The sequence below is a fragment of the Hyalella azteca genome, unplaced genomic scaffold, assembly GCF_000764305.2.
Source record: "Hyalella azteca isolate HAZT.00-mixed unplaced genomic scaffold, Hazt_2.0.2 contig5479, whole genome shotgun sequence".
Classification (NCBI taxonomy): Eukaryota; Metazoa; Arthropoda; class Malacostraca; order Amphipoda; family Hyalellidae; genus Hyalella; species Hyalella azteca.
In genome coordinates, this window is record NW_025935668.1 from 1,787 (window position 1) to 18,961 (window position 17,175).

The 17,175-nt window shown below is 36.9% G+C and overlaps 1 protein-coding gene across 1 annotated transcript; it reads left to right on the forward strand.

Moving 5' to 3' along the window:
• Positions 1 to 221: 221 nt before the first annotated feature.
• On the forward strand, positions 222 to 9,779 carry LOC108682770 (chromobox protein homolog 1). Its single transcript, XM_018172008.2, has 5 exons — positions 222 to 306; positions 5,505 to 5,666; positions 6,940 to 7,111; positions 7,414 to 7,511; positions 8,985 to 9,779. Exons 2-5 carry the CDS (start codon positions 5,524 to 5,526, stop codon positions 9,157 to 9,159), a joined length of 588 nt encoding a protein of 195 aa, XP_018027497.1. The 5' UTR covers positions 222 to 306; positions 5,505 to 5,523; the 3' UTR covers positions 9,160 to 9,779.
• Positions 9,780 to 17,175: the final 7,396 nt, after the last annotated feature.

A 17,175-nucleotide genomic window follows, 5' to 3' on the forward strand; every position in this document is an offset into this window, starting at 1 on the left:
GAATTGTTTCTGAGCAATTCGGGTTAAAAATACTAATTGTAAACATGCATGAAACAACTAAATTGATTAAAGAGTAAATTATATTTGAAAATTATAATTTCATATTCCTACTAATAATTAATTTGATTTCGTTTCAAATTAGTATCATTTATGCTGTTACGGGGATTCTATAAATTATGGCTCCAGTTTTAAGGGTAACTTTGTTCGCTTGCAATGCCGTTGGCAACACTTTCCGTTTACCGAAGTTCATGAGCGCGAAAGCCCAGTGGTTAACAGCGTGAAATACCGAACCGTCTTTTCTTCAATGTAAGCATTATTTTTCACCATTTTGCCTATCACGAGCAATTATATATTCAGTACACTCGTATTTTATTGTTAAATCAAACTGTGAAGTAACTCGCCTAAGCATTCTGTTTATTCACGCTTCGTTTGTGCGTCGTTGTTATACCTTGTAGCGTCATTCTTTGAGGTGAAGTTGGGATGGATGTAACGTGCTGATTCGAAGATGGTGGTTGACTTGAATGAGTTGAATCATTATTAAGTACCGTCAATGATATCTGGGAACAGTAGTGAAGTCGCTACACTTTATGAAAATTATACGTTTTTTAAGAAAATGTTTTAGAGAAATTTTTAGAAGCGTTCAATGTGTTGAATTTTTTTATCAAATATCTACCTAGGTAACACGCCACACCTGATTGCTGAAGCTGGAGGACCAGCCCTGGAATTGCTGGTGACTGATGAGGTCATGTGGAGACTGGAGTACCTACACTAGTACAGACTACAGGGTGTCCAGGCTTGAATTTTATTCCAGGCCCAGGGCACAGTGCAATTCTAGTATATAGTACCATTGGCGCTTGGTGGTATGGTGGACTTGGCACCAGTTGGCGGTACTTAGCTATCAATCATAGGTAGTGACAACTGACAAACTAGGGTAAACGCGGTATATTCTGACATCGTGGGTAATTCCGTCACCTCTCCAGCATTTCCTTTTATTAAGCTTTGTTTTAGTTCCATGCGTTCATTGATGGTTGAAATGGTGACGTCATACATTTGCGCATCAAAATACTGCCAAAACACTAGGTCTTGGCCATCTAGTGGGAAAATATTGAGATCCAAAAGGCATTACGTATCAGTTAAATTTGAAGCGCTGACGCAATACGACTCACCACATGTCGAATATTGCCACACACAGTAACGGAATATAGGGATTTGGTAGGTTTCCATTCTAAAGGCTTTTTAATAAATATGGCAACATTTTGTCATGTTTCATCGTTGCTGACGCGTACTACAGTGTTTTGAGAGTCACCTAAAGCAAACAGAACTTGAGTAATGCATACGGTTATTTTTTTATAGTTTTTCATTTCTTGATGCGTCCTTGATGTGACGGAATATACCGTGTTTACCCTACACTTTGAAAAATTAGTTTTTAGGTACATATTTCCAGCTCAGTACCGATTGAAACCCAGACCCAGGCTGGTCTGCCGGACCTGGACCAAGTAACCTGTGACTATAACCGTGACCTGGACCGGTCTGACGGACCAGGCATGGAATATATCTACTTTGCACTTTGCAAGCCATGACTGAATTTTTTGTGCTGTGGTTTAATGGATTTGCTAGCTGTGATTTACTTTTCTTTGAGCTGTGATTTAATTTCTTTGAGTCGTGAATTCCATACCTCAGCCACTGAAAGCCATCTACGAGCCAGCTTCTGCAAACTTTTTACCAAGTCCCGCTCCCGTGCAACGGTGCATGTGCAAGCATGGAAAACTTCTACCATTAAGGCGGTAACTAGACCATTCCCACCATTTCCAGAACCATGAGATTTCCACCAGATGAATTACCTCCTATCTAATAATAATTCAGTGTGGAATTCCAGAGGGGTAATATATTAACTGGTAAACATAGCAAATCGGAAAGCAGGACCCAAAAATCTGGAACGATCAGCACACTTCCACTTTCAGTCCATCATCATCACTGATGAGTCTCTGCAAGATGTCACAGCTGTTTCATTGAAAAAACAGCACTTGCTTCATCACAGTAACAAGAATCCAATCAACGCTTGAACGCGTCCAATGTAACAGTCACAAGAATCCAATCAACGCTTGAAGGCGTCCAACGTACTGTCACAGGGATCCAATCATCGCTAGAACGTGTGCAACATCACAGCCACTGGAATCCAATCAGTGATAGAAAGCTAGAAGGGACTGCCTCAAATGCACACAATGTTAACGCACTGATGCTAACTTGATGCGTAATGCTACAATTCTTATTTCAAGAGCGTAATACAATAGTGTAGTTATGTCATTATTGATGGAAATCGCAAAGAATAACATTTTTGCTATGTATTGTGGAAGTTGAAAATTTTATTAAACATGTTCGCAGAGTGAAAACCTTGATTTTTTTCAATCAAACAAAAATACATGACATTACAGCTGCCAGGTTTTATACCTACTAAAATTATATGATATTAGAGCCACAATATGTCAGAAAAAAATAGGACTTTTCCAGCCCTGTGCTGGACCAGGTTTATAAATATAAAAGGCTGCAAATCACCAGAAATGTTAAAAAAACTTTTAATTTTACATATAAAATTTTCATATTCACTTAGAAGAATTTTGTTGCACCAGCAAATGAGGGTCTAAGAAGAGTGCAATTTTCAATCAAATAATAGACAGAGAATGATCTTAAATGTCCAGAAAACATGAAATATTTTTATTGCATTTTTGTCAATTTACTTGGAATTTCATGTCAGGTGACTCAGGTCCTGTGGACTCTGAGTCAAGTGACTAAAACCCAGACCTGGACTCATGCATTTAGGTCACAGAAAAGTTAATTTTTTTGATCAAACAAATCGATAGAGAATGTTTTGAAATGTCCAGAGAACATAAAATACTTGCATTGATTTTTTTCAATTTAGGCTACTTGGAAAAATTTCATGTCAGGTCCACCTGACCCTGGAAATGTTCAGAGCTCCCAGACCCATGTAATAATGTCACAGATTTCCTTGATTTTTCATGTTCTACTTGAAAATTTTAATTTCAGGTGATGAATTTCACTTGTAACAGAATATGGGGATACAATTTTTATGATAAATTAGTAGCATAAACACATATATGATAAGAGAGATACTTTGAAGTTTTTCAATGTTAACAGCATTGACTATTGAGATCTATGGAAAGATAAATTTTGATATTTTTTAGGCATTTAATGACTTGAAATCTGACAGGTTGCCTGCCAAAGACCACCACTGCCCTGGATGTAATGGACCATCATGATTCCTGCCTTCCAGATTCTGGAACATAGCCTTCAACACTTCTGAACAATCATATCTAGGCTGTGCATGATGCATCAAACCGGCCCTCAGTTGAACGGCCACTTATCAAAGGACAATACATTTTGGAACCTAATCTCAGATGTGGTGAATGTAAAGTTGCATAATTTAACAATGCCCGGAAGTCTTATTCATTCCGTCATTCCGTGGCCTAGTGGTGCATGGCAGGTTTTATGCAAGGCCGGAGGTGGACAAAGCCGAGTGGTTCATGGCTGATAGGTAGTGTCTGGAGAGATCCAAGGCATTTGATACAGGGCTTATTGGTGCACAAAATTGGTGGTGCATGGCTGCGCTCCTAATCTGACTTCAAAACCACTTTTATTTTGAAAAAATTCAAATTTCTTGTTGGTTGAACGGTTGTTGTTTTTGGCCAATGCTTTCCTTTGTTTACTTAGGACACCGTTTTCTTGTGATGGGTGGTGCTAGCCTGCTGTGGAATGGTCTGTTGATTTGTCCAAAATCTCAAAATACTATGTTCCTTTATATTAACTATAGAATTTCACCATGGTCCAGGGCATATGGCTATTTGGAATTGTCATTAACTTAACTACTGTCAAGATTCAATCTGGAATATCAGGCAAAGGCAGAGTTTCCTGAAAATTGCTGGTAGGAAGTATGTATTGTATTATGAGCAATTTTTTGAAATTAGGGGAAAAGTTTGTTGATTTTTCTTATTTATTAAGGAATAAATTTGGCAAAGGTCTTAAAAAATATAACTCAGTAATCACTGCAGTGAGTAACAAAGAGCGCATTTTCTTGTCGACAAAAACTTGAGGTCACGGACGGACAGACAGACGGACATGGCAAGCACAATAGTGCATTTTTTCCATAAATGAGAAAATGCACTAAATATGGGTGAAATTTACCACTAGCACACCTTAGTGTCAATTTGAATTACTGGGCAAAAGTTCCCTAGAATTGCATGGAAAACATTCATTTGAAAATTGCAGGTGAAAATAGGCTCTTTTCAGCGCATTCTCTCATTTATGGAAAAATGCACTATTGTGCTCGCCATGTCCGTCCATCCATCCGTCTGTGACTTAATGTTTCTGTCTGTGAGAAAATGCGCTCTCTGTCACTCACTGCAGTGAGTACTGAGTTATATTTTTTTCCTTTTTACTAGAAATTGGTAAATATAGGGTTTGGGAAAATTAGCCAAATTCACCAATATTTTTTCTCCAATTAATGGGTTACTTCTGAAGTTCTGTCTTGTTTTCCAGTTAGGCCTTAGCATGGCTGTTTTTAACACGTTTTTCTTAGCTTAGCTTCGCGTTTGTTTGTTTGTTTGTTTGTTTGTTTGTTTGTTTGTTTGTTTGTTTGTTTGTTATTAACACGTTTTTCTTAGCTTAGCTTCGCGTTTGTTTGTTTGTTTGTTTGTTTGTTTGTTTGTTTGTTTGTTGTTAACATTGACAACAAAAATTAGCCACTTGCCTCTTCCCTCTTTGCTGCTTGCCTCTTCCCTCTTTGCTGCTTGCCTCTTCCCTCATTGCTGCTTGCCTCTTCCCTCTTTGCTGCTTACCTCTTCCCTCTTTGCTCCTTGCCTCCTCCCTCATCACAGTCTGCTAGCATGTTTACTCTATGAAGAAAAATGGTATTTTCAGAGGGTAGTATCACACCTTATGGTACATTCTAAGTTGTATTTTTATTGTTATAATTTTTTTTGTAAAGGTGCTACATGCTTTTTACTGATTTGACTGCATCTTGACCCATTTGAATATATACTTCTCTATTTAGTATTAACAACATTTTGTTTTGCAAAGGGGTTAGGATATGGAAAAATCAGAATTAAGCTGTAGGCACAGGGAGCTATGCAATTGTTATTTTTGCAAAAGCAGAGGCCCTGGCAGGAAAATTGTTTTATTGAGATATTCACTGAAAAAAGTCCCTGTGATTCTGATACAAAATTTTTTTCCAAGTACCTTGCAAGCTGCAGAAATACAGGCCAAGGGTCATTAGTGCAACCAACTGAGTGATTAAACTTTTTTGACTGCATTTCTTAGTCAATGAAAAAAATTTCATTGTGCTGCTGGTGAACATTGGATATTTTGTGGCATTACTCAAGCCAATTACTACATTACATTACTTGAAGCCAATCAAAAATTTTATGTTAAGTTGAACAACCAGTAGTGTCTGTTTGTGGTATTGTCAAGCATAATTTCTTTTTACTTTGCAGATAGAAATTGATTTTAAAAATGGGTAACAAGAAAACCGAAGACTCGCCTGCTGCTGTCCCCGAAGAAGAGGAGGAAGAGGAATACAGCGTGGAAAAAGTCCTTGACAAGAGGATTCGTGGGGGCGTGGTCGAGTACTACCTCAAGTGGAAGGGCTATGGAGAGTAAGTCTTCTAAGTTCTAATGATAATCGAAAGGATTGAAATTGCAAAAGCAGCCACTGGTTTAATTGCTGAATGTGAGATTATTCTTATAATTTTGGTCTTTATTTAAAGTATATAAATGCACTACTAAGAAAATGTCATATTTCTTTGTGATAACTATTTATAGTTCTTACTAAATTTCTTCAAAAATATAGCCTGAAATGTGTGCAACCATTCATGGGTATTCATTGTAATAACTAGTGTATTTTCATGGATATATATATTTTTGTTATTTATCAATTCTGTTTTCATTGACTGAATTTTGTTGAAATATACTAGTATCACATTTTACATAAAGGGCAGCTTCACAGAGTAGAGTTAGACAATGATTCTGAATCATTTGGTTAGGACCTTGAAAATTATCCTGGTATAGGGCAATGTGAAGCTACTGAAGGTAGGCCACCAGCCTGGTCCAATTTAGTCGTTAACAGTTCACTATTAAATGACTACTTTCAATTTCATTGTCCAAGTATACATTTATACTAATAAATACAACTCAACATTCATTTTTCAAATCATGATGTTTCAAGGACACTAATGTTAGCAGACATTTTGGGACTGATATTAGTTAATTAAAATTATCTACAAGCCACAAAACTTGTTGTCAAAATTTGTATCATTGCAAGTTAGCATTGATTACTGCATGGAGGAAACAGGAGAATGGGTTGTTAAGCATTGTTAGGAGCTTCAAATTGGGATCTTTTCTTGCAGACTAACTTCAACAAGTGATCAGGATTTTTAAGAGGATTTTTTATTCATAAAGTTTGATCCAATTTTCATTTATTGAGCTCAGACATATTTTAACAATTTAGGTATAGAATTAGAAATATGAAAATTGTCCAAAAGTAGCTTGATTTTACATTTTTTTACATCTACTTGCCATTGCACAAACTCGTATACCTTTAAACAAAGCCCCTATGCTTTCAGCTTAATATTGGTATTAGCTGCATAATTTGTGCCCTGATTAGTTCTCGCTTGAGCAGCATCTGTTCCTTATTGTCCACGTTGTATTTTAATTAGGATGTATATATAAATGATAAATTTCGTCATGCGCAGTATGTCAAAAGTACATGTATTGATCGATATTTGCGGTTTTTGTTCTTTGGATACATGGCAGTTTTATGTGCATGAATTAAACTAAGATCAGTGTAATTGTAATGCTGCTCAATTGTTCCTAGATTTGCTCTAATGAAAAAGGTTCTAATGAAAAATGTCTCGTTTATCAATTGTGAAGCGAGGACAACACTTGGGAACCGGAGACGAATTTGGACTGCCCAGAGCTCATAGAAGCATTTGAAGTTGCCCGCAAGAAGGAAGAAGAAAAGAAAGAAGAAGCCAAAAAGAAGAAAAGATCCTCAACTGTGGCTGAAGAACCTGTCAAAAAGAAGGCTAAGAAAACTGTCGAGGTTAGTACCCAGGGAAAAGTACCTAAGGCTTCTAATTTTAAACAAATACTTTCAGTGAAGACCTGGGTTCTTGTGGTGCCATTGCTCTTGTTATCTTATTAGCCATATTTTCATTTGAATTTAAGTTGGTTTCAATGGCTCCATGAACTCAAAAGTATTTCAAGGAAAAATTTTCATATTTTGCTCTTTGATTCTTAACGTGGTTCTGTTTGGAGGTCAGCTGTTCATATTTTGTTCGCCAGCATGTGTAACCTGTGTGGGAAGCTTGTTCATATATCCTTAATGTTGCCGTTTGTGTACAGGAAGACAACCGTCCGCGTGGATTTGATCGAGGATTAGAAGCTGAGAAAATCATTGGAGCCACAGATTCCAGTGGAGAGCTCATGTTCCTTATGAAATGGTGAGTTTTTGATTAAATAGGAAAAAAATATATAAAGGAGATTATTTGCGTCTCATATATTTTAAAGTCGGAGACTCGGAGTGGTTACTCCACCAATTTTACGTTACGATCAGGTTCAGGTTCAAGATACCGTACCGGTATTCATTTACTTATCGTTTTGTCAGGTGGTTTGCCGAGTGGCACTTTATTGGCACGTGAATAGGTTCTCTTTTTGGAAAGATTCCGGCAAAATATAGTACGAAGAGAGGGTGTAACGAAACACTGATACATTTCATATTAAATTGAGAAATTCAAGTTCACATCGTACGTTAACAAAAATCTCTAGTAAATGAAAAATGTAATCCGCACACAATCAAAAGTCCAAACATATCAGTAACATCGTTAAAAATCTCTATTTACCAGAACGTTGATAAATTGCAGTTCCGTTGAGCCGTACGTCCGTTGTAAACGACCGTATTGTACACGCACACTTTGCCGCCGTAGGTTGAGCGGCCGTACCGCTGCTGTATTCTCGCGTCCGCTTTCACAGTTGCTCTTTCTTCATGGCCGTATTTCTCGCGCTATAGTGATGTCTCGCGGCCGGTTTAACCGTAGAGTTTATGATGACCGTACTTCGGAATAGTGGTGCTCGTCTTCATAGTCGATGAAAATACTCCCAACTCCGTTGTCGTACTGCGGTCGAGATGACTGTGACCGTACCGCTTCTTCTGATGAAAATAGTGACCGTACTTTTGATAATTCTTGATGACATTGATAATTCTTCATCTTGGATAATATATACCGATGATAATTCTTGGTGTAGAGCTCGGAACTTAGATCTTCTGAACTCTTGGCTGCTTCGATAAGTCTGGTTTTCTCGCGACCGTCAACCGTCAATGTTCGAAGACGGTAACACCGCCGGCCTGACGGCCGCAGCCGTTACGCCCGCTAACTGCAGACCGTACGTGCGCGACGGTCAACTCCTTAGAACCAACAACCCTTGGCGCGAATTTTTAAGGTCCTTATATAGGGAGCCGTCGCCCACAGTTAAGCCTATTCCCTCGAAGTGACGCCGCGACGGTTGTGAGTTCCACAGGGTCAGCACCTTTGATACCCTCGCCGTTTCAAACTATAAACAACCCTCGCTCTCACGGTCTCGAGAACAACAGCACCTTATACAAGCTTTACACAGTTCCACCCCAAATTCCTGTAGCCTTCTCAACACTTTACTCTAAGTCTCTAACTTTCATAACTCAATTTACGAATTAATTCACCCACAGACTGCGTTCTATAAAATATAACATAATTTTAAGTCAGAATTACCGACGCTCTAATCGTTTTAAGACTTGGTCGATGATCGATAGTAATAAACGCTACTTGCAGGATTTAATTTCAAGACTATTGCGTTAAGCCTTTCAATGATAGCATGGTCTTGTATTTGTGTTGGATGATATTTGCGTTCTCTAATAAATGTTTTTTCTCGTTTTGTGGCAGGCGTGGCACGGACGAAGCGGACTTGGTGCCGGCGCGACAAGCCAACACGCGGTGTCCGCAAGTGGTGATCAAGTTCTACGAGGAACGGCTAACATGGCACTCGTCCAACAATGAGGATGAGGAGGCTGGGGGACAGGCTGCAGGCGCCGCTGCTGGCGATGCCGTCGCAGCCTGAGTCTCCCTCCATCCGACAGAGCATCCTTTCATTACCGACTCAAAATTTTATCACAGCCAGGTTCACCGACTTTGTCCTTTTAGCTGTCGGGTGTTGCGCCCATAACGCCTCAAGGTTCAGTCATTAGCAACATGGTTATTGGATTTAGTTGCAATCAGCTAATTTGTTATACTACATCATGACTGTTACAACGCATATATTTTTATGTTTATTCCTCCGTCATTTTCATGACGCTGTTGGTAGACTCGGTTAACCTGGTGGTGATAAAATTGCGATGCTCGGATCCCATTTCATCCATACAGACATCTATCTTTAGAATAAGTATAGTTTTAATTGGAAGATAGTGTTCATTTTTTCGCCACAGAGCAAAATTCTGAGTCGACGCTGACTACTAAAGGATTTTAGTTGATCTGATGTAAAATTCATGCAAACCTGATGTCGATGTGAAAGAATTTTACGTTATTGTCTTAGTTAAAGGATCTCATGACTTCCATGTACGTTTATGTTACGTATTCGGAGGAATGTCAGATCAGTCTTCATATTCGCCTCAGCTGCTGTATCAAACTCTTTGATGTTGGGACTAAAGTATAATTACAAATAAATACACAGGAACTCTGACAGTATCGTTTCATTTGTATTCAGGCCAAGATCAGTTATAATGAAGAAAGAAAAATTTCTAAATCGAAACTACTATCGTCAGTCTTGAGGAGATCCGGTCAAATGACACGATTTTAGATCTGTGAACAAGTCGCGATAAGTACAAGAATCGGAGACAGGCCACATCAGGCCTACACTTCAGCGCCGACATCACTTTGTTAAGTTATTACTTGAGAGAAAGAGTCGTTTCTCACGCAACTGGATATGTGCTTTGTATTTTTAATTCAATTCGGTATCTTCGTGCGTTTGAAACTACCTTTTGAAACCTTCATACAAATTTTAAAGCGCTCACTCTGATTTCAAAGAGATCATTATTAGGATTCTACAAAAAGCAACATTAATAAATTGGCTGAGGTATTACACCATTTAGGTACGTAATTAGATGCAGTTCATTAGCGAGATTATTACTGCCAACTCGATTGATATGACAAGTCTCATCGAATAAGTTCACGCAAAATTTATCTTTATCTAAGAATGATGACTGCCAAGAATTATAAAGCTATTTATCAAACAAGTTTAGTCGATTTTTCATCTCTGATTGGTCATAAAAGACTTTAGCTCTTAAGAAAGGCTGTGTTGATGCTGCCTATTCGATATACTCGACATTCTTTTAACTTGAAATTCAGAATCTGCGCATGAACCGTTAAGGCCGTCCTAGTAATATAAACTTGTGAAGCATCTCTCTCTTCCGCGTTACACATTGACTCTGAGATTCGTACGGTTTACCAAAGGGCCAATTTTTGGCCATTTTCCTTGAGTTGTCTGGCTTTGAGGTAAAATGCCCTTTAGTTCGTTGTAGAATTTCAAGAAATTCATGCTATTTTTTTACGATTGTAATAATTATCTGAGACTCAATTTTTCATTTCTTCTAGACATGTTGGCTGATATTTCGATTGTTGGATGTGGCCGCATTGTGGCGTATACCAACATACATTCATTGATTCATATTGCCAGGTGGAGAGGACCGTATCCGAAATTCTTCGATAAGTTATTCGCTATTAATGGGCTTATACCGTAGTCATGACTGCTTTTCCAAAATGGTCAAATGAGCTGAGCAGATTGCTGACAATGAGTATGACTTCTGTCGTACAAGAATAGAAAAACACTGACATAAAACATAGATGTAGTAGTACTATTTCCATGCATTTCTCCACTAATTATAAAGTTTAACTTTAACAACTATATATATGTCAGATTCTACAAAAAAAACAGAAGTTAAAATTTTGTATTACGAATGGTTCAGATTATATTTTTTAGACGTGCTTGCTGTGCATTAAATTTTGCGGCCGTTTTGGCTTTCTGTGGCCTTTTCACTTGCCACCACCTGCCATTTGGCATGCCTGGCACTGGCAGCCCAGTGGATTCTGCCATTCTACGACCTACGTCAAGGTTCGTGCACTGTGAATCGTAACAGTACACACAACAGTAACTCAGTAAGTATAGTCTGTTGGCTAAATAAAATAAAAAACTCTGAAAAGCTCTTGAAGCGTTTCATCGACAGTGAAGGTTATTATAATAAGGCCGTACTAATGTACTATGCCATGTATTGTAGAAGATAGAAATGATTTGAAGGGTTTGGTAACTTTGGTTGGATTGCTACCTAAAACTAAAATGCTTTTTCGATTGCGTTGCATACCGTAGGTTACGCCTACGGTAGGTAGGTAGTGAGTAGCAGGTGTGTTAAAATTTTTTTTCTTCTGATCTCAATGTAAATTATTCGGCTGAAAAGAGAATTCTTTTAGAAAACTACCATATAACTAGCTACGTATAACTATAAGTGTATACCTACATATAAAATTTGTATACATATAAAATTGAAAAGCTAGCTACGAATTTTTTCCTTTATTAAATTACATCTCAAAAATAAACCAAATTTTGGCACTAACCTATTTTGGGAAAAACTATCATTTCTAAGTGTCCTATGAGTATGACTATGAAGTACTTAGCCTACCTACTAACCCAAGCTTAATGTAGCTAAAGGAAGTTAAAAAGCTTAATGGTAAAAAGCAATGTAAAAGTTGAGAGGTGTCTGAATTACCCGCCAAAGTGTCTACTGTGTTGAAATATGGTGCATTTACCCTACCATCAGGCATCAACTGGTTAGCCTATTGCCTTTCTGTGATCAATAGAATCAATGACAGTTGTGATCTGGAACAAGAAGAGGCACGAGGTTGAGGGGTTAGAGAGAAATGCACTAAGGAATGGGAACACAAACTACACAGAGCATAAAGCCACTCCGCACAATAGGTACCTAAATGATTGGCAAGTGTTGAAGTGATAGGAAAATGGTAGGCAAAACATAGGAAAATGGTAGGCAAGTAATAGGAAAATGGTATGTAAGTGATGGGTAAATGATAGGCAAATGATGGGTAAATGATCAGTAAAGATAGGTAAATGTTAGGGCACTATGTGTTAGGCTAATGATAGGTAAATGATCAGTACCGTAAAATGGGGTAACTTAGACCGGCGGGGGAACTTAGACCACTTTTCGTTTTTTTAACAAAAACCCCCACAACTCAAAAACTATTTGACATAGAAAAATTTTGTCAATGGGCATTAAAGGCCTAATACTGAGGCTACATAACACAATAGAAAGATTTGAAAAGTTTGCATATCTAATAGGTTAAAAAATTAAAAATGTGACCCACGAAAAAAAGCTATTATTTAAAGCCTGTCAGAGTACCCCCTCCAATTTTTTTATTTTTTGGTTAAATAACTCCAGGTTTTGATGCATTGTAGTAGAACTCTTCTAGTTACATATGCAAATGACAAATTTTAGGAAAGTGTCATAGTTTGCAAATGGGGGGCGCCGCCCCCAAATGGGGTAACTTAGACCACCTAATGTCAGCCCTGACGGGGTAACATAGACCGGCTTGGAAGTTAATATAAAATTACCATATATAACATATTTTATGTTTGACAGCCTATTTATGTTTTTTCTTTATGTTTCAGACTCTACAGAGTCTTATATATGGTAATTTTAACTTAATTTCCAAGCCAGTCAATATTACCCCATCAGGGCTGCCATTAGGTAGTCACATTTCCCTCATTATGGGGCGGCGCCCCCCATTTGCAAACTATGACACTTTCCTCAAGTTTGTCATTTGCATATGTAACTAGAAGAGTTCTACTACAATGCACCAAAACCTGGAGTTATTTGGAGTTATTTTACCAAAAAATATAATTGATTTTACCACCCGGTCTAAGTTACCCCAAGAGCTGGGGTAACAAAGACCACCACTTTTTTTGAAATTACATAAAGACTATGAGAGGCAGGAGCCAGCAATTCATGGTGAGTGAAGCTAGAGTATAGACCTGTATTTTGCATGTTTCAATTCAAGTTTAATGTAGCTAGTAAAAAATGGCATCATTTATAATAAAAAAAGTGGTCTAAGTTACCCCATTTTACGGTATATATAATGATAGTTAAATGATTGGTATATGATACCGCATCAGTGAATACCATTGCCACTGATTTTACCATTACCGCTGATCAACATTCTTAGCCTGGGGCCTGGCTGACTAAAACTTGACAAGTTTCACTAGTAAGTAGACCAGGAGGCAGGAGGTAGGTGCAAATAAGCAGTTTCATGTAATGATGTCTTTGTAACAGTAAAATTGTCCTGGTTAGTCAATTATATGCAAAAACTTGGAAACTTTGAATTAAAACTAAAAGGGGGAAGGGAAGGAATCACATCACACATGATCACTGAAAGTGAAACACAACTGGAGGCTTGGAGGAGTTGGAGCTTTGCACAACTAAATGTGAACTGTAGGACTGTCATTGGCCATTGACAGCAGGACTGTCGGGACTCATTGCCATGCGCACACATCTTCATGGTGGCTGGATTCAAAAATTTCATTTTTTTTGCAGATTCTAGAAATCACTATGCAAATTGCTGCAGAGTGCATAGCTCTGAAATTTTGAGAGCATGCTCTAAGAACTGTAATCTTTATTTCCTATTATCTTTTCTTAACCCTTTACCGGCTTTACCGCCCAAATTTCTGGGTCAAAAATTGCAAATTTTACTTTTCCGGTTTTTGTCTCACTTTAAGCTGACATGCTGACCTATCCAACGGAACCAAAATCATCTCTGTACATTGATTTATGCCTTGACGACAGTTTGCTAAAGGCTTAGGGGTGGGGAGTTCTTTCACATTTAAGATAGGCAAAAATTACCGGCCGAGCACATAAAGACAACCTGAAGACGCTGATCTTTAGTTACCAGGCTGCTGTTGTGTGGGATGGTGTCGTGTCGTTCTCACCATCCTTGACTGAATTTCAGCTCCAGTAACATCTAGTTGTGTATCCATACCACCTTGAATGCCTATTTCGAGGTGCTCAGGAGTCCAGTGTGGAATTCTGTATAGGTAAAATATTCTCATTTTAACATGAGAAAATATATCGAAAAACCTACCCTACCACATTACACCACCTTCCACTGCAGTGAAAATTGATAAACTGAGCGCATTAGAAACTGCCGTGCTTCTGAAATCGTGCATGGTTTGACTTTGACATCCAATCCCGTGTTGGCAAGGCCTCAATCAAGTTAACTAGTCGTCTATCTGTAGGTAGTGGACAAATTTTTGCAATGAATATGTTCTAAAATAAAAAAAATACATCCATATTTGCAAAAAATTCTCACAATTGGACAATACCGGTACCAACAAAGTTTTTGATATCACACAAAATTATGAGATAAACTGCCACTCTTTCACTGCGTTCACATCGTGCTTCTACGTTTACATATGACAAGGCGGTGTCACACACTTTTGTTTTGGTTGTGTCTAGTTTGATTTCACAATAAATAGATTTGATTCACATTCCATACTGAGATTTAAATGATTGAAAGTTTTTTTAAATTATAAAAACCCATTTATACATTCCAGATTTGAATTTTTTCCATTTTTTTTTGCCCTATTATGTTGAATTTATCTTGATAAATTTGCTTCAAATTTTGAATGATTTGTCTGCCATCGCAAGTTTTTGAATGTTTTGTGTCTTTTAGAGCATATATACATAGAGCATATACCATATAGTGCATTAATAATACAATTTAATTTAATAAAAATTAATTTTTAATTTAAAAAATATAATCAGATTTTTAATTCAACATTTTTCTAATGGAATTTAATTCTACAGCATGTACCATCTAGTATATTAAATAATAAAATTTAATATAATAAAATTTAATTTTAATTAATTTTTTTAATTTAATATAATTCTACAGCTTCAACCGGTAAAAATGAGCATCATAGGAATGAAAGTAAAACTGTTGTTCATACATCACAAATTGAATGACATTGGATGGATTTGATAGGTATTTTATTAATTCTGTTTATATATAAAGATGGAAATGATGCTTCTATTTCAGAATGATAATGGAAATGTCCAAACTATTTCAGAAACTTTTCTTGAATACACTTGCAAAAACTAAAGTTCTGTAATCAATGGAGTCTTCGAAATGACAAAATAGTTCAATTTAAAATTTTTAGCTATATGAGTGAGATCATCATTTGTCAATCATTATAGCAGCTGTAAGAAAAAAATTCATTGTTTTTGATGTAAAAGAATGTTTTTCAATTGAAAGAAATGCAATACTTGACTTTTGGAAATTTGGAAATTAATGATCCATATTAGAATTCAATAGATGTTACGCTTTCAGAATTATTTTTGAAAAGTTTGTTTTCCTTCATTTGATCCGAAGTTTTTGTTTGTTTGATCAGAAACAGAAAAAGTTTTTGTTTGTTGATCAGAAACAACATAATTAATCATTCTCTTGAACTAAATATACGAATGATTAGTCAAACTTGGTTAACGTAAGCGATGATCATCCTGCTAGATTATGCACCGGGAGCAGGAGGCGGGAATGAAGCTAGGTATTTAATTCAGTTGCACGCTGGCCCACATGATATGTTGTTCTGCTCATCTGAACTCTGAATTGCGTGTTTAGTGTGCATGATGGAAAACTCTGCTTTGCAGCGTAGTTATAATTACTGAAGTTTAGTTCATTGCGGTAAACTTAAGAAACAAATTTTCAACTAACTAATACTTTTTATAAGTCTAATTTTAATTGTTGAGTGAAAGGTGCTGGCATACAACTTCCAAGTGATTAAGTACTTAATAGAAACTGAGCAAGTTAGCTTACGTGTTTTAAGCCTTTAAGAAGTTCATTTTTTGCCTCATGCAACGATGTTGGGTCAAAAAAGTGGTCTTGGTGGATCAAAATAATGTATGAACCTTCGAAATTAGAATTCCATTCTGCTCCAGACTTTGTCACACTCTACTGAACATTCACACTTAATGTCACTGCAAACCTATCTCCTCCTAGAGTTTTTAAGCTACAGCAATGAGAGATATACTGTTTGATTTGCAAATAAATGAGCTAGAAATGAGTTGTAGCTTTTTTTCAATTTCATTATAGTTTTGAAAATATTTTGAAAAAAGGGAGGGGGGAAATTTGAAAGGATGGGGGGGGATGAAATTTTTTTTGAAAAATTACCGCCCCACCCGCAAAAATTGGAATTTTTAAAAACAGCAAAGACCAATTGATAGATATGCTCCTTGCGCATCAAATGATATGCATCTCGATATTATAGCTTGAAAATTCTAGGAGGAAATAGATTTCTACAGTACCCCTTTTTTGGCTGTTTTGTAAGAATTTCATGTTTTCTTTAATTTTTTCAAAAAATTCACACAAACAAAAAAGTCTTACATATGTGTACCAAGTTTCAAAGTGATCCGTCTGTAAATAACCGAAATAAAATGTCCACAAGAAATTGAAAATTGCCACTGGAAATTGGAAATTTTATTTCGGTTATTTACAGACAGATAACTCTGAAACTTGGTGCATATATGTGAAAAATAAATTGAAGACTTTTTGTGTGAATTTTTCAAAAAAATGAAAGAAAACATGAAATTATTAGAAAAGCAGTGTTTTTTTTTAAATGCGACTTGAAAGTCCGATTTGGCGGTAAAGGGTTAATGGCCCAATACAATATCAAAGTTTATTTCTAGCACAATGTGGTATCCTTTGCAAATCCTAGCCAAGCAAGTAGATGATAGAAATTTCTCAAAAAAACAAGATGGTGTTATCATAATTCAAGTATTTTTGTTTGTTTCCAAACACAATCAAATTAAGCTATCAATGTGGCAGGACTTTGTGGATTAAGCAATGTGGAGTAAATGCCTCCTGATTGCTGAAGCAAAAACTGTCTGTCCGCCATTTTGGTATCTTTTGTTGTGATCATCATCATCCATGCCTGGTTTGTGCACATACCTAGTGCAAACTGCTGAAACTGCTCATGATTAGCCAGTTACTGCAAATAAAATCCATTTAATGCTGATGAAAAGACTAT

What these genes read in the sequence shown, in the direction of transcription:
- LOC108682770 (XM_018172008.2), top strand. Translation starts at nt 5,524, where the DNA reads ATGGGTAACAAGAAAACCGAAGACTCGCCTGCTGCTGTCCCCGAAGAA. An exon ending in AAGTGGAAGGGCTATGGAGA is followed by an intron (nt 5,667 to 6,939) that starts GTAAGTCTTCTA and finishes TCAATTGTGAAG; the next exon opens with CGAGGACAACACTTGGGAAC. An exon ending in CTCATGTTCCTTATGAAATG is followed by an intron (nt 7,512 to 8,984) that starts GTGAGTTTTTGA and finishes GTTTTGTGGCAG; the next exon opens with GCGTGGCACGGACGAAGCGG.